This window comes from Hippopotamus amphibius, chromosome 4 (genome assembly GCF_030028045.1).
Source record: "Hippopotamus amphibius kiboko isolate mHipAmp2 chromosome 4, mHipAmp2.hap2, whole genome shotgun sequence".
Taxonomy (NCBI): domain Eukaryota; kingdom Metazoa; phylum Chordata; class Mammalia; order Artiodactyla; family Hippopotamidae; genus Hippopotamus; species Hippopotamus amphibius.
Window position 1 is genome coordinate 173322306 of NC_080189.1, and position 22011 is coordinate 173344316.

The window sequence follows — 22011 nt, forward strand, 5'->3', positions numbered from 1 at the left end:
GAGGTCTGCTGTGGACACAACAGGCTGAAGAAACAAAGCCAGATGCAATTGTGTAAGCGATGTTTGGAGCGTTATTCCAACAAACATCTTGTAAACCACCCGGGGTATCTGAACACGGATCCGGCCTTAGGTGATCCCAAAGAACTGTTCATTTTGTCAGAGGTGACACTGGCATTGTGGCTATGGAAACTGTTCTTACGCACATTTCTGTTGGGATAAAATGACATGAGGGCTAGGATTTGCTTCAAAATACTTAGGCAACAACAACGACAACAAATAATGAATGAAGGAAGGGAGGCAAGCTCCTGTTAACTACTGAATCTGGTGTGGCCAATGGTGGTGGTGGTTCTACAGAGTCACTGCACTATTCTCTCTACTGTCTATGTTTGAAATTTTCCACGACTGGGAAAAAAACAAAAACAAAACAAACAAAAAAACCCTCTATCTTTCAAAGTCCTGTCAGAGATCACACAAACAAACAAACAAACAAACAAAAAACCCCTCTATTCTCACCTAACTTATTCACGAGAATATGTTCTTGATGAAACCTCAACTTTGGAAAGAACCCAAAAGGGCATCTCGTTCAAGGATTCCCAAATCTGGCTATAAATCAGAAATATCTATGAAGCTTATCAGAATTTTGATTTTCCCCAGCCCACCTCACACCTACTGAATCAGAGTCTCCAGGGAAGGGCCAAGAAGTGGTGGTTGTATGTAAGTGCCACAGGTGATTCTGGTGCCACCCAGGGTGTTCCCTCTCTAGCATCCTAGCCAAGCAGCTGTGCAGCAGGGGACATGTCCCAAGTGCCTGGGGACAAGGATCACACTGTATTCTGCATTCTTGCACTTATGCCAAGTTTAAAACTGTGTTTCTTTAAAAAAGAAAACAAAAACTGGGATGGCTAACTCTGCGAACACAAGTCACAAGGCTTCCATCCTCCCCTTCCCCTGGCATCTTTCTCACCAACATTCGGGCACGTTTAGTCACTGTGTTGCAGCAGAACCTCAGCGCGGAAGCTACAGCCAAGTAAAATCCACTGGGAAAAAACAAGTTTACCTGAGAGCCCGAGGGGCTTTCACTGGACAGAGTGTGGGGGAAATGCCTTCCTCTTACTCAGCTGGCCGCAGTAGAAAACCCCAAATAAATGGGCCGAGACCAGTGCCTGAGAGTACCAGGGAGTCTGCCCCTCTCAGGGCAGCCACCAGCTGGCCCCAGGGTAACCAGAGGAAAGAGGAGAAAAGCCAGGAGCTCACACACCTTGCTTTGTTCTCACAGCATCACAAATGCTGGGAACAAACGCCCAGCCACAAAACTGACTGGCATCTGATCAGAAGCATGTCAATACAGGTCAGTATGGCCAGGAAGCCAGAACTAGACATTTCACAACATTAACAATCTCAAGTCCTTAAAACCATTCCCTTTCAACAGGCGCTATCTGTGGAATGACAGCCATCACCCCAGGAAAACACGACTCCCAGGGTGGGTTGGGGTGTGAGGGGGAGATGGCGCTCCCGCCGGGGTGCCACCCAACACCCGCTTGTCACTCCCCAGGGCTGATGAATAAGCCTCCCGAGTCTCTCTGCACACTTTGGAGCTGGTCTTGTTTAACATTTCAGAGCGTGCATTTGCTAAATTACTTTTATATGCCCCGGCGTGATGGCAAACATGTCGACCCAGGCATGCGATAACTTGCAGAATCATTTCACACCAACTTAAAGCCCTGATGGTTGCTGTATCAGTGACGTTCGGCTCTGGCGGACTGACAGCACTTTCTTCTCTACCTTCTAACCCTGGAATTGCTTCCCAAGACTTTTCCTTTCTTGAGGACCCACCTACCTGGATGCTTTTAAGACCACAGACTTGGTTCTTTACAGGGGAGCGGCGAATTTTCTCTAAATCCAAGGAATGATCTTAAAACACTCAGCAGAGCCAAGTCCAGAGGTCGGTCTCTGGATGCCCATTCTGGGATGCAGAGGGGAGGAGGGCAAGTGATGGACACCTGAGGGCAACAGCAGTTCCCCTTGATTGTCACAGTTACGTGAAAATAAGGACCTGGGAAGGCAGGGCCCAGAGCACTCAAGAGTGTTCACACTTGCACACTGGATCCAGGCGCCACCTGCACCCACAATCAGCAGCAAAGCTCCTCAGTGTCCACATCGTTTCATTTCCTGGGCAACACCATTATGAAACCCTGCACGCCCACCCCCCACCTTCAACATAAAGGCTGGACACCCAGCATCTGCAGACAAACATGCCCAGTGGCTGCAAGAAAAAACAGGGCTTCACCAATGCCTTAGTCGTAGTCTTCCACGCCGAGGACAAGCAGAAACTTCTCAGGCTCAAGATTCTACTAGAAACACACACCTGTTCCTAGAGAGAACAAAATGAAAGGCCCCGACCCTGCACAGCTATTGCGCCCACACCAGAGTGGTCCTGAGCCCAAACGTGAATTTCAAAAAGGATGGAAAGCAGACCGCCAGCTGCACACCGCAGCACTACTAGCGTGGAAACCAAAGCTGGAGAACACAGCAACACAAAAACTTTATGGAGAGCAGTTTTTTGGCAAGTTATTTTAACTGTAGCTGCGTCACTCGTCAGAACTCCAAGCTGGGTCACAAGCCTTCTAACAGTCAATCGTCTTTCTGCTGTACTTATCACTTTCCTTACAAGCAAGATAAAGCAAAGTACTGAAACTTTTCCTTTACTAAACCACGAAGCTCGAGCTTTAAAGGCTTTAAAGTCAAAATTCAACCTTTCAAAAGTCATTCTTGAATGGGAACCTTGCCCTCAGCCTACGTTCCATACCCAGAGGGAGTTTCAAAGTTGCCAAACACTTTGTAGACACCTGATTTCAAGAGTCATCTGGGCAATTCGTGTCTCTGGTCTTGGAGTGTAAGGATGCTCAAGTCGCCCGCCCCCTCAATGTCCACCACTGTCCATTTATTCCAGAATCCTGAGCCAGCTGCCTTTCTCCAAGGAAGTATTCAGAAAGAAAATAAATGCCACTTTTCTCTAGCCCTCAGCAGCATATATGTATGTATATATACACATGTATATATACATATATACATACAGGCACCTCCTGGTTCATGGCTGCTCCCAGAATACAGATCTTTGTTTGGTCTTGAAAACCAAAGGGCCCCACCCACTGAAGGATGACCATACTCAGAACCAATCAAGTCTGTAAACCCACTGTTTTGTAACCATGTTCCCCAGTGGGAAACCCTCAATCCAGCTTTAGAAACACCAAACACAGGAAAAGGAAGTTCTTGACAACTATCTAAATGAATGAAATGAGATAGAATTATATGTTTATAACTGCTACTTCCGTATGGTGAATTTACATCCCTGAGCATTTCTTTTTAGCGGATGAACATGTTTAATTTCAAAAAGAAAAACTTGAGATCCAGGCCCAGAGGCTTACCTGACTCCTCTCTTTGTCCACTTTCTTAAAACACTTATTCAAGGACAAATTATGTCTCACTGAGTTTTTCCACCCAGTGGGTGCATTTGCAAAATACGGAAAATGTTCCAAGATCCAGTTGTAGATATCCTTTACCGGCAGGCGCTTGGTTGGCGAGTCCTCGATGGCCATAAATATGAGGCAGCTGAAGGAGTAGGGGGGCTTGCAGTTGGGGTTCTGCCTGGCATCGTAGGGCATGTCGGAGTGGGCAGGGGATGGGGGCGTGTCATCGTCCAGGTCCTGGACCGGGCTGACGCTGCGCAGGACCGAGTCCCCGAAGCTCTTCAGCAGGTTCTTGCTCTCGTGCAGCCAGTTTAGGTTGGTCAGCTCTTCATCTTCCATGGCCCCCTCTTCTAATCGGATGTCAGGCAGAGAAAAGTCGAGGTCATCGTCTTCCTGAAGTGCCTTGGAGAAACCGCTGCCCCGGTAACACTGACTCAGCCCACTGGAGACACTAATACCTGAGCTTTCTGGCTTCTTACTGGGAGGCATGACTGGACCCATTTACGTGAAGGCTCCTGGAAACAGAGAAGATGAGGCGGTGAAACTCAAAACAGAGAGGCAGCCGTGCCCTCCCTAATGATTATGCCCCTCTCCCACCCCTGCCGTCTCTACGGACCCCCTACCACTTAGGAACATCCCCTCCCGGCTCCCACACTGAGTAACATTCACCCATGTTCCACCACACAGAGATGCCCTACTAATAGTAGTAAATTCGGTCCACCATGCACATAGCACAGTGACCTGTTACCCCTTAAGTACAGAACCGGAAATGTTCACAGCACCTTTAATGTGCACACGTGCCTCCCAAAGAATGGGATGGGGAGGGATGGATTGGGAGTTTGGGATTAGCAGATGCATTATATATAGAATGGATAAACAACAAGGTCCTACCGTATAGTACAGGGAACTGTATTTGATATCCTGTGATTAACCATAACTAAAAAGAATTTGAAAAAGAATATATATGTATAAAATGACTTTGCTGTACACCAGAAACTAACACAACATTGTAAATCCACTATACTTCAATTTAAAAAAAGAAAAGAAAAAAGAATGGAATTCCACAGTGCCTTCTTCCTGATCTATGAAGATTCTTACTGTGACTCTGAGAAAATCAGTTATTTCCTGCTGCCTCAGTTTACCTATTATACATGACTATGTACCAAATTTTTTCGAGCCTCACAATATATACCACAAAATAAGTGCAACCACAACCCTTGTCACTTTGGGTGATAGGTCTCACTGTTTATCTTTCTCAAAAAAGAAAAGGACATACCTGTAAATTTAAGGCCAGTTGGTTCAGATTAAGTTCAGCTGTTTCCATACAAAGACCATCACAACTGCCTGGAAATTAAAACTATGGCTATGGTAAGCATCAATTTGGTAGTGTTTTATTTGATTTTTTTTCCCCTTTTTTTCACCACAAGTCATGACCAAAAACTTTAGTAGCAAGTCTAAAGAGTGATGCCAAGGAATTCTGTGGATTCAAACTGGAGGAGCAAGTACACTTAATTTTGTTGGGACAATACAATCTGAACAAAAAAGTGAGCATTGATGGTCAGGCACAAATAAATGGGAATGTGAAGATGAGACATTAACTGAATTAAAATCAGTGAAAAAAGTCAGGAGAGCAACCAGGAGCTTCAAGACAGGAAGGCAAATCCAACAACTGCTACAGAATTCTATTCTACCCCTCCCCCATTGTTATCAATGACCTAGAACAGGGAGTAAAATATCTGATGAGAAAAGACAATGTGGAGGTGAAAAGTCCACAAACAGAATGACCCCACCAGATACAAGGCACATTCAACCCTTGAGCGCTCAATGTGAGATGGAAAGAATAGGAAGATAACAAAAGAAGTCTCCCACTCTCCATCTGCAGCACCCAGACCATGTGCTTGGTGTAAGAAGGGAGACTGTTTTATCCCTCACCCCACTCCCGAGTAAGAAGATCAAGCAGTCTACCAAGAAAAAAGAATAAACACATCAAAAGCAAAGACTTGATCATTCTAAGGCTCAAAACGTCCACTGACACCACGCCTAAAATAACTGCCACTTCATCTGGGGAAGCTCTAGAATGAGACCCTAGAAAGCATAATGTGGGGCAGCCAGTCAAAGGCGCCTGAAAGCGGAACCCCCCACCCCCACCCCGCCAAAGGTGGACAAACAGAACCTGCAGACAGAAGGCCTGAAGGGGAGCTCTCTGGAGCTGATGAGAGATGTCCAACTCTAAGGAGAGAGAATTTTCACGGGCACCAAAGTCCCATGGAAGCAGGGTAGTTCAGATACCTCGGGTTCATCCACAGGGAATATTTTTTCATCAAATAGGGAGGCTAACCTGACTAGTACCGGGCACATTTTAAAGAATAATCTAGTATCTGAAAGTTGAGGGTAAGACAGAGACCAGCCTGATGCTGCTTTTACCTTCTTTATGAACAAATCAAAGCTAGGCTTGTCTCTCCCAAAGCTTCCACATACCCCCATCAAAAAACCTAATTTTCTGATAACCAGGGATATCCACACAGTCGAGTACAAAAGAGAACAACGACCCAGCCACTGAAGTCAACTTTAGCTCCAGAGGAAAGTTTTATGTCTCCCGAGCTTCCAAACAGGAAAATTATATCATGGCTGACAGTAAAGTAATTTAATTGCACTGTTGCTATGACAACATGCTGCTCTCTTTCTTTTTAATTTGCTTATTCGTCAGTAGCTTCCCAAAGGAACTAACACGCTATTCTCCATGTTTCCTTTTGTTTTAAACAAACATTGCCAGCAATATGGTTTTATTAGAAAAAACGGCACTGACAAGAAAAGAGGGTTACCGGGGGTTCGGCACCCTCGGATCATTTGCCTGCTTTGTGTTTCTGTGGCCCCGATGCTCTCCAAATGTTAACGGCATCCCTATAAATCCCGCATTTTATAGCAACGGTATCAAGAGCTGCTGATCGCTACAGTTCCATTTTAAAAAACAGTTCCCAGAAACCACAGCTGAGGAGTTTTCCATCATTATACTCTAACTACATAATTCGCCAAATCTTTTTTTCCTCTTATTTTAGAGGGAAAAAAAAAAAGTATCCGGATCATGTGAGTCTGCAGTTAAGCAAACATTTTTAATCTGCTGCCAATAAGGTTGCTCCACCGGATCCGCAAATAGTTAGTCACTAGTGACCTCCTTACAACTTTTCGGTTTGCTGTTCGTTACGGTCCCCACACGCACACCCGCTTCTTGTTTTGTTTTGTTTTTTAATGACTTGCTGTGTTTTGTTATCTTTTTCTACTTTTTCACGGAGGAAATGCAGCAGGAAAGCTAGTTCCTTGCCCACTACCAGAGGGCTCCAAATAACTGACAAAGACATTACTGGCCCAGCTCTGAACAGATGTTCAATGTGAACTTTAAAAAGTTGAGAAATCCTCCCCAAGCCGAGCAGGGCAGTCGCGAGTTGGGGGGGTGGGGGGAACAACCCCCCTCCGCGCGCGCGCACGCAGGCACGCGCTCCACTCCCGTCTACTGTACTTGTCAAAAACATTTCAAGGGGACCTGCGGGAGCGGCGATTGGCTGCGTCCTGCGTCAATCAGCGGCGTCGCCAGGCAACGGGGAAACTGCTCTTCTCCGCGTACACAGGGCAATTGGGAGCTCGCATACCTTCACTGCCGGTCAGATGTCATAAACCTTTTATTGGCCGCAGCGCGGCTAGCCTTAAAAACACATCAATAAAAGCCCGCCGTCCCCCAACTTCTCCCGGGCCCAAAGAGGGTTTCAAAGAGGGCCGGGGTGAGGAGGAGTCGAGCCTCGAGACTCTTCGGAGACTCTCTCTGCCGGTGCCAAGCCTGCACAGTTTGGGGGGGCGGGGGGACCTTTGTTAGGAGCCTGTCTCTCTTCTTGGGGTCCCCCCTTGATCGGCACCCCCTGCCCCAGCCCGGAACGGCGGGGATTCCGTTCTCCGCGGACAATGCCAACTCTGTTTCTTTAGGGCGTCTTTTCGGAAATCGAGACACCGGGAAACAGCCCGCACGTCGGGGCAGGAAACTCTTCGGACCTGGGCAACTTCCCCGCTCGGGGGCTCCGGTCTCCCCGCCCGGCCAGGCCCCCCAGCCCCGGGCCCTCTCCTCCGGGAACTGCGGAGTCCCCGGTCTGCCGAGCGCGGCGAGGTCGTCTCTGGGACGGCCTCGACCCAGCGCCCCCCGCCCCGAGTCGCCCCGATCCCATGCGGGCGCGGGCGGGAGCGGGGCGCACACTCACCTGGCCGGAGCGGGGCGCGGGGGCGCGGGGGCGCCGCTGCCCTTCAGCGGGAGCCGACAAACTTTCGCAGGCGCCCAGCGGGCATCGCTCGGGGGCCCGGCTAAGGACGCGCGGGCGCGGCGCGGCAAGCCCGGGGCGGCGGGCGGCGGGGGGCGGCCGCGGGCGCGGGCGGCAGGGGCGCGGGGGTCGCGGCGCGGCATGGGACCTGCGGCGTCCGCCGGGCGCGCCGCGCGTCCTCCCGCCGGCCCCGCCGCTCTCCCCGCCCCGTCCCGCCTCCCGCTCGCCTCCGCCGCGGCGCGTCGGGCCGGGGCGCGCCGAGCGGCGAGAAATTGTTTCCACTGCAAACAAAAAAAGGCGACACATGACCAGGCAGGAGGAGGGGAAGCGCGGGGAGGGAGGGGAGCGGAGGGGAGGGACGGAGCGAGGGGGCGGAGGGAGCTGGAGAGAGGGAAAACGTGGGCCGGGCCGCCCGCGGCCTGGGGCGCCGGGCGCGGGCCCGCCGGGGCTGGCCCCTGCCCGCGCCCCCCCGCGCCAAGGTCGGCCGCCTGCTCCCGGGCGCCCCCGAGGCGCAGCGGGAGCCGAGACCCCGGCTGGGCCGCGCGGACTTGCTTCCCGCGGCCCGGCGGGGCGGGGGTGGCCGGCGCGGGCTCCGCGACCCCGGGCAGCCGCGACCGTGGGCGGCGGGTCCGGTGGGATGGGCGGCGCGCGCGCGGCCTGTCCCTTCCCCGGGCTCAGGCCACGCGGGCCGGCCGGCGGGCGGGCGGGCGCTGCGCCTCTGACAACGTGTCGCCGGAACGCTCCTACCCCATCCGCCTGCCTTACATGGCTCGAAAGTAAAAATAAAAAGAATTACGATGCGGGCGAGGCTTGCGAGGGGGAGAAGAGATTCCACGTCTCCCCAACTACGGCGTCCTGGCGGGACTCCCGGGGCCGTCCCCAGCCCTCCTCCAGCTGCCACCTCGTGCCCCGGGAGGAAAGGCACAAAGACACCGCAGCCTCCCGCCCAGGTGGCTGCTCCTCTTGTCTGTCGGCCGGCGCGTGTCTGCCCGGGGAGGGAGGGTGGCCATTACAGATCACAGAGCAAGAGGCCCGTCCTGAAGGCCAGACCCTGGGGCCTCCAGTGCTCAAAGCCCGCGCCGACTTCTAAGCCTCCAGCGCAAACAAGCCTCCTTGTCTTTCACATTTAGAGCCCTCAAGAACCGCACCGACAACTCGCAGGGCCGCCACTGCAAGTCGTTAGGTGCCTCCAAAGATCGGCCCCCCCGCTGCTGCAGCCACACCAAGCAGCGGCCTTTGGAGAGGATGAAAGGAGAGTCCAACCGGACACCCTGGTGGTAACATAAATAAAAATATGATAGCACACCACCCCCAGGTAACCGAATCAGTGGGTTCCTCTACAGAATAGAATCCCAGGTCATTCTGCCGGCCTCCCCTTCCCCCTCCAACTGAGCTCTCTGAAAACTGCAGCAAACCCAGTGGGAAGGCCCGGAGTGCCCTCCCTCAGAAATCCCTCCAGCTTGCAGTACCTTGTAACCTAGCCAAAGGGGGAGAAAGATCCCATGGGGTTCCTGGATGTTTTTGATTTCCAAAAATAAGGACACCCCAGTCAATCTGAGAGTCATTCCCCTTCACTGAGTGGTAAGTTTTCAGCAGGTCACTCACCACAGGCCCTGTTACTTACCAGTGTCAAGGCAAATCCCACCCACCCAGGAGATGATTCAGAGGTGAAGGCCCAGGGGCAGCCTGAGGTCATCCAGCCCCACCCCTTTAATTACTGAGCCCTTGACCTATCCTAAGTCACTAAGCAAAAGGCGTGAAGCAAGAGGGACAAACTAGATATATCTGAAGTCCTGAGCTGGAGATTCTAAAGGTCAGAGGTGGTAACAAAGCCAGGACAGGAGCTCAGTCTAGTGCAGATACTTCCATCTGCCCATCAGGTGAGGCTGGTGAATCTCTCATCAAAGGAACCAAGGCCAGAGACCTTTGCTGGCTTGGAGAGGATGAAATAGTCCTCTTCTGTCCTCCCCTTCAACGGCCAGGTCCCAACCCTTCCCACCCCAACCACACTCACACCGTAGCTGGAAATCTCTACATTAAGTAGAAGTGGCAGGTATTTTCACCCCTTGTCCTTTCCTTCTTCCTCAGAGCTCAAAAGGACAGGATGTGAGCACATGGTTACTGCACAAGGACTGTGTCTGAACCAGCCATCCTCTGTGAACAAAAACTTAAAGACGCAGCAAGCTTTGGGCCAGGAGCAGCCCTGAGCAGAGGGCGGAGTACGGTGAGGTAAGCTGCCTTTCATGAGCTCACCTCTCTTTCCCTCTGCGGCTTTTGGTTTCTTCTATTCTCAAACATATTTCTTAATTTCTCTCTCCCCTTACCAGTGCAGCAAGAGATGTGAGAAGGTATTATCAGCCTGAAGAGGAAGTGGTGGACCAGCCCTGCCTGATGTGGAGAGTGGGGTACACGTGGTTGCCTGTCTGTCTGAGATGGGGGCCCAGACCTTTGCTGAAAGCCAGAGGACGGCTTAGAGTGGCCTTTCCACCTTAAAATTCCATAGACCCCTATCTCTGGGACCTGCTCCCTGACAAAAGGGGCCAGATTCGCTTAGGACCAACCTCATTCTCAATTCCCCTCTTGAGCTTTCAGGAAGTACCCTTGTGCCTTAGAGCCTGAGAAGTCTCAAAGAAACAAGTGGAACTGTTTAAATCGTTGTTTTACAAACATGTTTGACAGCAGAATCCAATGTGTGCTCTAGAACTCTCTCATAGTTCAGATTCCCAGGGAAATAGTCTGATTGGCTTGGCCTAATTCAGGTAACTCATCCCTTTTCCCTATCCCCTCCCAACAGCTGGGGCAGGAAGCGTGGTGGAACCGTCTGGTACAACAGGACTAGGGAGTGGAGGGGAGATGACTTTCGAAGGAGAACATCTAATAAACACAAGTCCAAGCTTAACCTGTAGAAATGGGGAAGGGGCATTTGAGACCTGAGCTTCTCAGCTGGGGATACCTGGGAAGCCACACCTAATAGATCAGAATCTCCTTGGATGGGTCCCAGGCGTGTGCACTTTCAGAAAGCGCTACAGCACAAACTGCTTTTCCAGGCAGGGGACATGAATGGCACATACAGATCTGTCAACTGTGATTTGACTTGTATTAGAAGATGCATTCATTCCTTGAACCATGTGCACCAAGTACACGGTGTTAGCAGGTGCCAGGGACCCAAAGTTTTTGTTCCTTATGGCGCATGTGTATTAGTGGATAAGTGAGGAAACATCCTATCACAAAACTCCCTGAATGCTAAGGTGAGCCATTTATGTGCAGTAATCATAGGGCAAGAGGAACCCATTGAATATATTTGGATGCAGAAGTTGTTCTGTCAGAAATATGCTTTAAAAAAGAAGAAGAGCTTGCCTCTAGCAGATAAATAAGTCCTAGGGCCCTAATACACAGTACAGTGATTATAGACAACAAAACTGTGTTATAAGCATTAAACTTGCTAAGTGACTAGATCTTAATTATTCCCAACACTAGAAGAAATGATAATTATGTGACACAATAGAGGTGTTAGTTAATGCTGTAGTGGCGATCATATTTCAGTATAAATGTATCAAATCAGCATGCTTTACATCTCAAACTCACACAGTGTTATATGTCAAATATATCTCAATTTTAAAAAAGAAGAAGGATGGGATCATGGATCCAAGGTGAGTTTTGGGAGACTAAAGAAGGAAATGGAAGACCAAAAGCAGACAGAACCACTCAGAAAGCATTGCAGTAATCCATGCAAAAAGGAATAAAGATGATCTTTTTTTAATGTTTTTTAATAAGAAAATAAATGTTAAAATATTAAACTAGTGTTTCCCTCTGAGTGGTAGAGTTATGGGGTAAGTTTTTTGGCCGGCTTCTTTCATACTTGTCTATATTTTCCAATTTTCTACAATGAGCACCCAACACATTTATAATGTTCGAATGATAAAGGGAAGTTCCAGTAGAACAGTGGTTCTCAAACCTGAAAGTGCATCAGAATTACCTTTAGGGCTTCTGTAAACTCAGCTTGCTGGCCCCCACCCCCAGAGTTTCTGATTCAGTAGGTCTGAGCTGGGGCGTGAGAATGCGAATCTCTAGCAAGCTCCCAGGTAATGCTGCTGCTACTGGTCCCGAGACCACACTTTGGGACCCACTGACTTAGAGAATAGTCATTGAGACTGGAAAAAATGAATGCCCAAGAGGCTTCAAAAGAAGAACCAAAAGAACCTATCAAATGACTGAATATGAGAAGAGAAGGAGAGATTATGGTCAAAGATAACTCCTTAATCGTGGGTTGACTAAGTCTCTTTGAGATAACATGTGAGAATGCTGTTCATAGTAGTAAAATAGTTCCTCGTTTCCTTCCTATGCAGAAGGAAGAGATACCCAGGACCACAACTGGAAGACCCTCCATCTCTTGGTGAGTTTCAAAGGCTTGGTCAAGCATCCTTTGGGCTTTTCGGTCTCCCCTCTTAGAGTTTTCCTCTTGTGCATTCTTGGTGTTTACATGATAGGTTCTAAAGGGTGGAGACTGAAAAGGCTTATTAGAATTTCTGCAGCAGGGATTAGAGCCAGGAGGCTTACTTGAAGAGGGAAGCAGGGCTGTGGAGTAAGGGAAAGTACAGCTGAAGCCATGGAAGGACATTCATTAGTTCAGGTGCCCTACCCAAACCCAAGTATATCAGGTCACCTGCTGGAGGCAAAATGGAAAGCATAGAACCTGTCAACTCCTCTTTGAGCTCACAAGTGTGAGCTGATGATCCAGAACCCAGATTTAGTCAATTCATTCAGTCAAAAAGTATTTATTAAGCATCTAGCTACATTATGCCCAGTACTGTGTGGAGGGCACTGAGAAGGAACTGGGAGAAATAAAAGATGTGGCACTTGCCCTGAAGGATGGGGAAGACCTAGTGAGCATTTATGAAGCAACCACAAAAAAACACACACAGCCTAATACCAAGACCAGAGGTGATGTAGCTTAGTGGCCTGGGACTAGGTCTGTATTCTCACTTCACCACATACTAGCTGGGTAACTTGAAGTACTTCTTTTTCTCTACCTAGTTTCCTCATCTTAAAAAAAAGAGAGTAAAGAGGGAGGATACAAGCAAGACTCACTTCGTAGGGTTGTGATGAAGATTAAATGAATGAATGTTTGTAAAACACATATAACAGTGCCCTGGCACTTAAAGCTATTTTTGTTAAGTAAATACACCAAAAGGAAAATACTGACATATTTAACTACAAAATAATTTAAACTTTGTGTGTAGGACCAGAGGTCATAAATCAAATTCAAAGACAAAACAAAAAACAAAAAACGAGGAAGTATTTGTCATACATACGAAAAAGGGTTAAATATTTTAAGTCTATAACTCTTACAACTCAACAAGAAAATCATCACCCTGATGAGAAAAGGGGCAAATTCACAAAAGGAGAAACACAAATCGCAATATATCCATGAAAAGATGCTCAACCTCAGGTTAAAAGAAACAAAAAATTCACAGAAATGCCAATTCAAGCAATTGTGATATCTCATTTCCTCTATCAGATTGGCATGGACTTAAAAAGAATAACCCTATCAACGCTGGTGTGGGTGTCGGAGGAACGTGACTTGGTATAACTATTTAAGAGGGCAGTCTGATGAGCTGAATTAAAACTTAAGCAAGCATGGTCATTGACTGAATTTCCAGCTTCTAGGAATTTATCTTAAAGAGAGGCCAAAACAAGACAGTAAACTTCCCCCCCAGACTGCCTACCCCCATGAGATAAGAAGCTCCATAAAACCAGGATTCACGCGTATTTTATTCAGCAATTGTACACAAGCAGTTACTCCAGTGTCTGACACACACAGAAGACACTCAATCAACATGTATTGAGTGAAAGCACTGAAATATGCAACAATGTTTTCAGGATGATGTTTGTTGGGACATTGTTTAAAACTGTGGAAACTAAACTGCCAAAATAAGAGGCTAGAGGCATGTTATTAAATTATATGGGCCACAGTTATCCATGTTCCCTTTGTTCCCTTCTGTTTGCATTTTCTAGCCCTTTTAAGTGACGCCTTCCCTTTTCTGAATCACTTTCACATTCTCATATACTGTATGTGTGAAACAATTTGCAAACATTTCATAAAGCAAGAGTTTGGGGGGAAATAGATACGTTGGCAAAGCTTTTCACCAAATTGAAGCATTTTGTGATCCTTTCAATCAGAAGGGACAAAATGATCCCTTTCTGAAAAAGCTGGTGCTCCAAGCAAACAAGAGAATTGCTAAGTATAACAAACATTATACCCTGCGGAATGGGGTCTATTGTCTGGTTGTGGGAAAGCTTTCAGTTTATTGGTTTTGAGTATCAAACAGTTTCTACAAACTCTTGTATAGGTTCAAAGATGAGGGAAAATACTCTCGAATTAAGAATTTGTGGGGGAGGGGGAACATTTACTCTCTGTTTCCAGATGGATCTTCTGTAACAACGTATGCTTCTAAGAAACCAAATGTGGTTACATCTTATTTTTTTTTTCAAATCTGATAGAAAAATCTGTGCCCAGCTCAGGCACCCTGCATGGCCAGAACTATTTCTGCTTCTCCTGCCCTCCCAGGGATACTCCCTGCAGTCAGAAGCTTGTCCGAGAGGAGGCTGCCCCTCTGAGGGCTTGGATTCCATTTATCTGCTGTCAGTTCTCATTATTCAGTCAAACACTGAATTAGCAAATACTGAACCACTGCTCCTAGAGGAAATCTAGGGTTAGGTTCCTGCGTGCCACTAGTCACAGCATTTTCATTAACTGATCAATATGTTACCTTATTTTCTCCAATTCCATTTAAAGATACCTTATTTAATATATATTGTTGATTCATTAACATTGAACTCACGGCCACCAGCACTAGAACTCATGTCTGAACAAAGCTTATCGAACACAAGAAAAGCTTGTCTTTTCTCCATGTGGCAATCACAGTCTTCTGGCACTTAGTAACACAACACAGCATTTCAGCACTTGTGATTGGGTGCCATTTTAAACAGCAAAATCACCAACAAAAAGCACATGATAAAAGTGACACTAAAGAGGCATTTAAAAGGCACTTGTTTACAGTATGAGCGCTGAAACAAAAAGGGGGAGAGTTGCTTTGTTCCATCTCAGCTGAGAATGTGTGTGTTGGGTCACTCAAAGTTGTTGCCCCTCTGCACATATCCACAAATGACCGTGAAAGCACTGATTTTTATGATTATAAATAAATTTTAGCAAGTAGGAGAATTTGCAAATATGGAACCCACGAAGAATGAAATCGATTGTATTTAATTGGCAACTTATTCAGTGCCAGTAAGTGTTCTAAAACTTTGCAAATATTCACTCTTTATCGTGTGAGGTACATACTATTATTATGCCCACCTTATAAACAAGGAACCTGAGGTACAGAGAGGTTTAGCCACCTTCCCAAGGTCACACAGCTTGTAAGTGACAGGCCTGGGATCTGAACCCACACAGTCTGGCTCCAGAGTCTGGAGCCATGTTCCTACCAAGGGAAGCTTCAGATCAATCCAGAGCATTTAGTTTTATCTTAAAGAGCCTCTTAGGGGTCAAGGATGTGAAAGGCAGGAGCAGTGGGCTTCAAGAAAGGAAAAATTGTGACCAGGAGGTGGAAGGAAAAACAGACTTTTAAACTGAGTGAAAAGGGACTACTTGCAAAAAGACAAAGTTCAGCTTCTATATCAATCATCAATATGGTATAATGTACCTTTGTAATAGAAAATAAATCAACTAACTACTGAGTGTCAAACAGACTGTAAGTACCTTGAGAGGTAAGGACCCCGTCTTATACTTCTCTTCTGCTCATAGCCTGTGGCATGAGTGGTAATTGGAAATATCAATCCCTTAACAGGGAGAAAAAAATGCTCTTTTTTAGCCCTCTCTCAAACTGGTATCTAATAACTACAGATTAGTGGGGTGGGTGAGGGGGGGAAGCGTCATCAGCCTTTCCCTCCTCCAGTGTTTTGAAGAGCATTGATTGTTTTCCTCTCTTCAGCAAGTACACCAAGTACCACAGTCTCATGGGTTTCAGTGACTATGTCTGCCAAAGTCTTAACCATGCCAAGAAATAACTTCCCTCATTTTACTTTTTCAAAGGGATGTGAAAGAAAACAATCAATTCTTCTCCTTAAGACGGTCTTTTTAAAGCAAAGGAAGAGCTCCGAATTGGGTGAACTCGCTGGGAAACACTACATAGGTTAAAAATATTACCAACACATTTCCCTGCTGTACAAAGTTCGTTTATGAAGATAAGCAACTTGCTCAATGTCTTACGACAGCCAAACCTGAAGTCTCTTCTCCTCTACCGGGTAGTGCAGCTCACCCACACATTCAGTTTTGAAACCCCTACTCCTTCCAAAAATAGCATCTCTTGCGCCTTTAATATTGTGATTCAGATGCAAGCAAAACGTGCCCATCAAGTGTGAGGCATGAGTGCCTGTGAACGCTCCATCATAAGGGGTGGAGGCTGGGAAGGAAGTGGCTACGTGGATTGCTGTCTTTCTGCGGGTGCGATCAACGGCACCGCATTTCTCGGCACTCAAAGACATGTGACTCCGACTGGCTCCAAAGATTTGGCCCCTAAACAACCAGGCGTCCTTTTTAAGTTGGCATTTCTTCTGGAGAGGAATACTGAGCATCTTTCTTCCATGCCTCACACAGTGCTGGGCCAGCTGTCTAACAATATGGATCCCGGAAGGGGGTGCTGCCCACGTTGGTGATGGCAGCCATCAGTGCCTGTTGCTCACAGCTAACGTCAAAGAGGCCTCAGCACGGGGGTCCAGGCGGTTGGCTGGGACTCCCCGGGCAAGCATCCATGCACCGAGAGTGCCAGCAGAGGAGACCCGAGGGCCGAGGTGGGCATGCCGCAGAGTCCTGGGCTTCCAGATGGAGTCCAGTCCAAGAGAGTGGACGTCAGCGCTCTCCGGAGGCTGCCCAGGCCAAGTTCAAAGGGAGCGATGAATGTCATGACATCCGTTCCAAAGAAATCCCACCTGCTATTGGCGTGCCCAGGCTCATCTTCCCCACATGCCAGCCCCCCCTCCCCAACAGGTCTCCAAGGTCACGGTGAGGAGGCAGCTGCAACCATTTGCTTTCACTTAATGATCTGAACTGGCAAGACGTAGAGATGGGGAACAAGCAATGGCCATGCCCAATGATGTGGACCCTCCAGTTGGCTGAGCTGCTGAAAGGTCATCTTGTCGACTTCTTTGTAGGAAAAACGTGGGTTCTCTTTGGCCTTGGGAATCTGGCCAGGCAGATTCGCTGGAATAAGTTGCTTCGTCCACGCACACCCACACCACGTGGATATTGAGGACTGTGACAACACAAACCTACTCTGACGCTCCCTGCTCCCTCCAAACTCCAGTGGCATCTCCTTGCCTGAAACACCTGCCACCACGGGACAGCCTGGCTCAGCCACTCCACAAGGACTCCCTAGCTTGCTGCTACTGAAGAACCTGAATATCAAACCAAGCACAAAGGGAATCCTACACAGGAGTTGCTAGGGGGAAAAGAAAAAAAGCACACTCTACTTCATTCTCCCTGGCAGACGCAACTGAAAGATTTTTTTAATGCCAGAAAACCTCATTTAAACTTGGGGTGCAAAAGGCATCTGAAACGTGAGAGTCCCAGGGCCGGCACAGGGAGAGAAGGGGAAGGTTTCAACGAAACACAAAAGCAGCACAGACCTGAACGGGGAAACAGGCTGCCCGACAACAAGGCAGCCAACTGCCAAACTGTCATTTTGCTCGGCGGCTAAACAGAAGGCTCGAGTAATGACAACCACAAAACTCATTTAAAGTCTGAAAAGGTGACTAATGAGCTCATTCATGCTGCCTATAAATTATTCACTACAAGACTGATCCCACTCAAGACAAACAGTAAAGTAAACTTTAAACACAGACACCGCCGGCCTCCAAAGTAGAGCGAGTTATGTCTGTAAAACTTTTCACAATGAGGAATACTTGTCTCTCCCTCCGTCCATTGTCACATTCATTCTTCTGTTTACTTTTTTTTAACTGCCTTTAATCAAGTTTAAGCAGACACAGCTGTTACACATTTATTTCTCTGTTGAGTTTTTTCCATTAGTTATTACGAGCAATCATGATGCTCTAAAAATAGCAGCAAATTATATTCTCTCGAAATTGAAGGCTGACCTTAAAATGAAGCCCAGGTCTTCGGAAAGAATATTCATATGCACATGTTGGGCGAGTGACTGCGCTGCACAAAGGCGAAACCAAAATGCATTTTCCACTCTTGGAGAGGTTTGCAATCCGCTTCCAAATTTCCTGAGGTTCTAGTGGAAACTGGTTGCTTTAAAATCTAGCAAGACAGAACCTGCTTCCAACGGTCATGTTTTGGTGGAGATTTTCATGAAAACTCACCATGTTAAAAGAATAAAAGGGGAAATGTCTCATTTAGGCTGTTGAGCACAGATAAACGCAGCAGCAGGTTTGTTGGAAACCCACCACATTGCTGCAGACTGCTTTCGGTTTCCTGTTTAATATTAAATAAAGAATTTCAGCTCTTCTGTTTTTACAAACTGTGCTATTTGCAACTACTGTCACCACTAAAAGCATTATGACTGCAGAGTAGTCCTGTGTTTTTCCAACCTTTTTTAAATCTTAGTATCTATTTCCAAGACACAGTAAGCGAGTTAAAGAGTTTCAAATCTGTCCAAGAGATTTAAAAAAAAAATAGTCCTCAAATAAGTACTTACATTAGTTCTTGGTCAGATCGCTGAACATTATGTATTTTTAAATTGCTTTGAATACTTTGAACAAGAGCCACAGAAAAGCCACAGAAAACACTCATAGTCAAATACCTCCAGATGGAGGTTCTGAATAAGCAAAAGTGAAAGCAGAAAGGTCTGAGGCTGAGTCGTGCCCTGTACACACCTCGAGGTTACAGGAAAAAAAATGAATGATTCCCCAGTCTTGGGCAGGGGAACCTTGCATAACATATGAGAAATAAGGCATGGAAGGCCAAGTCAGACCGGGGCTTGAACTTCAACCTGAGACCAGGCCAAGCTCTATCTCCATTTAAGGAAAATCTTTCACTTTGTTTTCAGTTTCTTGCACATGAACTGAAGACTTGTCCGGCCATTTCTGTTGTCTGAAATGCAAAGCAAGTTTTTCTTTTAAGAGAAAGAGGAGCCCTGCAATATTTATAGCAAAGTACTTTGCCACCTACCGACAGCAATCTGGTGGTTCTTCACGTGTTTTGCATGTTGTTTCTCCACGTTTCTGTATCTAGTAAGAAGTCCTTCTTTCGGTCCTCTATGCAAAAGAGTTCTTGCAGATCTGTTGTTGTTTGAATCAAACATGTAAAAACCCAATTCCATCCGAAGAAATGGAGATGACTAAAATGGCATCCCGTTGAAGTCTCAGCTTCTCTACAACTCTTAAGAGACTAACTAGATTTCTGTCACCTCTCTGTGGAAGGGTGGGGACAAAATATGGCTTTGAAACCAAGCCACAGGGGGCCCTTCCCTAGTAACATGTCTGACAGGCACCGTTCACCGCTTCCTTCATTGGTAGGAAACCCGGCTTGTCCAGAGATCATCCTAACATCGCCTTACTCCTGTTTGCCCTGAGGAGGACCAAAGGGAATGTCAGTTTTGCCTGAGGATGTTCAAGACACCTGAACAACAAAAGCCAAACAGTGAACACCAAGTGCCCAATTACTACAATCTAAAATTTATACAGCATACAAAACAAGAAAAGCTCTCCAATGCGTCCTACGCACCAGGCACAATGCCAAGAGTTTTACCCACATTATTTATTTTATCCTTCCCAGGTAGGGGCTGTCATCCTCTTTTACAGATGAGGACACTGAGGCTGAAAGAAGTTAAGTTATAGGAGTTCCCTGGTTGCCTAGTGGTTAGGATTCTGGGCTTTCACTGCCATGACCCAGGTTCAATCCCTGGTCGGGGAACTGAGATCCCACAAGCCGAATGGCGTGGCCAAAAAAATAAATTAAAGTAAATAAAGAAGTCATTTGCCAGTGGTCAATAATTGGTGCTAAGAGGTGAAATGAAAAGTTAAGACCCCAAGTCTCTCTGGCCTGCAGAGTCCATCCTCCTAAGCACGGCACACTCCTATCTATTTATACTATCCAAGATCTCGTTTCCAAGATCACAGAATGTAACTTGCTGCTTGCAATCTACTTCTTGGGCTTCTTCGTTGGAGGTTTTTGGGTTTCTTTGATTTGGTTCTTGCATAGCCTTTTTCAAATGGACCACTAAACAAAGATACCCTTTCTACTTTCTCAGGCTTAGCTCCTGGTGGTCACATTGAAATGGACATCATTCAGTGAATGACAAACATATCTACAAAATGCCATAAGACCCAGGGCAATGGTCATATACCAGCACTGTGCTCTTGTCTGAATTATAAAACACAAAGATTTTGGGGGGGGGGGGGGGGGCGGAACAAACTCATGAGAGTTGACAACTCCAGAGGCCACGCCTGAAACTCCAAGCCGGTACCCACCTCCCATCTGGATGGACACTCAGAAGGAACAAGCAGCTCTGAAGGTGCCCAATAGGAACTCATTCAATAATCTACTCTCTCCAATCCTCACCGTCCCCTCCCCAACTCCCACAAATGACCTACCAGCACAGGGATGAAGATCTGATGGTTTCACTTCAGGCTACTGCTTCCAAGGCACAGACATCTGACTAGAAACCATTTTCGAAGTCTCTTTCCCTCTGTGCACAAAGATAGGTGGTAATTGTCTGCCAGTTTAGAAATACCACTGACCACCACACCAGAACTATTGTATATTGCAGGGAATTAGATCAAGGCACAGATCAACCTTTGCCAACTCTACACATAGGTTCAAAAAGAAGCCAGCCACAATCAGAATATACTGACTCTACTACTAATCAGATTAACTTTCCCCCATGTATCAGGAGGGTAAAAACTCCTACACTAAAGCAGGCACAGGCCCCACAGGTCCTCAGAGTCTGCACACAGCCCTGCACACTGGAGATGGAGAAGGAGACAGGCTCCCACAGCTCACTGCCATCTCCAGCACCCACGTCACCTTCGTGTCCATGGCATTCCCAAGTAGATTCTGGTACCAAGGCCCAGGAGTTCATTCCCTCAGGAACCACCCCCAAAAGCTTCCTTGAAAGCTTTCCTGGTGCCACTACTGGAATCTCATGTCCAGACTGGCCAAAGGCTCCGTAAAAAGTGGATGAAGTAGAAAGCTGAGGTCTGTGGTTTCATTCTTGAGAAACCCTCAACTATCCACAGGGACGTGATTCCACTGTCATTTAGAGTCACTCTCTGGCTTCTGCCAACACCAGCTCCCTCTGAATCCAAATTGAACCTTTCTCGGCTTCTTTGTGACACCAGCTTCCTAGCAGAGCCTCCAATGGTTATGGTAAGAAAAATAAGCCGTGCCCAGACCTTCCCGCATCTGTGAATGAACGACCAAGTTACATTTGCCACGAACAAAATATGCTTTACTAAGTCAAAGCAGGCTTCCTACACCCTTTTCCAGGGCTCCTCCCTCACATCCTCCACTGCTCATTTTTCTAGATCAAAATCTACAACTCAAGGGTAGGAAGAAAGTTACTAAGGCTGACTGCCCTGGCTTATGGAAGCAGAGCTGTTTCCTAATTGCATTCTTAGCTTTACAGCACTGGCCAGAAAAGGTTTGTTCATTCATTACAAAAACCAATTAATAAAAATAAAATCATAAAGTGCACCCTCAGGAAAGACTTCACTCATGGATTCGGACAAGCTCCTAATTTAATAGGACAACTGAGGCCCAGAGAAGTAAAGTGACTTAGGGCCACATGTCAGAACACACAATAGTAATTTCCTCTCCGGTGTCTATTCTTCTCTCCCTTCCCAACAGCACCCCAAATTCCCCAGCCTTATGGTTTGGGCAGGACTGATCCCATCATCAGCTCCAGGGGCACCGGATCTGTGCTGAAAAGCAGGCAGGTCTGGCCAGGGCTCAGTGCAGGAGCCAAAACATCTCCTCTGTTGTTTGGACACTGAGCTGGATTTTCTGTCATTTGTAACCCAAAGCATCCCAACACATCCCCCACACAGAGTCAGTGTCAGATCCCACTCCTGACTCCCTGTTCACCGATGTTTCTGCCCGAGTAAAGTCTTTTAACATTATAAAATAGAGAAAACTAATCTAAAAAAAAAAATACAAATGGGGGACTTCCCTGGAGGTCCAGTGGTTAAGACTCCGTGCTTCCACTGAAGGGGGCATGGGTTCCATC

The 22011-nt window shown here is 47.2% G+C and overlaps 1 protein-coding gene and 1 long non-coding RNA gene across 14 annotated transcripts in view; one reads left to right on the forward strand and one right to left on the reverse strand.

Annotated features, from left to right (window-relative positions):
• Positions 1–22011, reverse strand: part of FOXN3 (forkhead box N3) — a 395933-nt gene that overhangs the window by 225493 nt on the left and 148429 nt on the right. For 7 of the 11 annotated variants that reach the window (XM_057733100.1, XM_057733103.1, XM_057733104.1 and 4 more), the window contains one exon: positions 3426–3982. In XM_057733100.1, the coding sequence (XP_057589083.1) occupies positions 3426–3968 (543 nt within the window). In that variant the 5' untranslated portion in view covers positions 3969–3982. Of the gene's footprint in view, positions 1–3425; positions 3983–7708; positions 7986–8561; positions 8582–9234; positions 9254–9781; positions 9803–22011 lie in introns of those variants that run through there. The other 4 variants (XM_057733106.1, XM_057733108.1, XM_057733107.1 and 1 more) reach the window with 4 other exon arrangements.
• LOC130852246 (uncharacterized) lies at positions 8185–18279 on the forward strand. 3 transcript variants are annotated; one of them, XR_009053317.1, is made up of 6 exons: positions 8185–8715; positions 8896–9080; positions 9854–9994; positions 10093–10170; positions 12112–12158; positions 15858–18279. It is a non-coding gene; the product is annotated as an uncharacterized LOC130852246 (long non-coding RNA). The 3 variants fall into 3 exon arrangements; XR_009053318.1 differs by having other exon boundaries at positions 8896–9042; XR_009053319.1 differs by lacking the exons at positions 8185–8715; positions 8896–9080 and adding an exon at positions 9497–9645.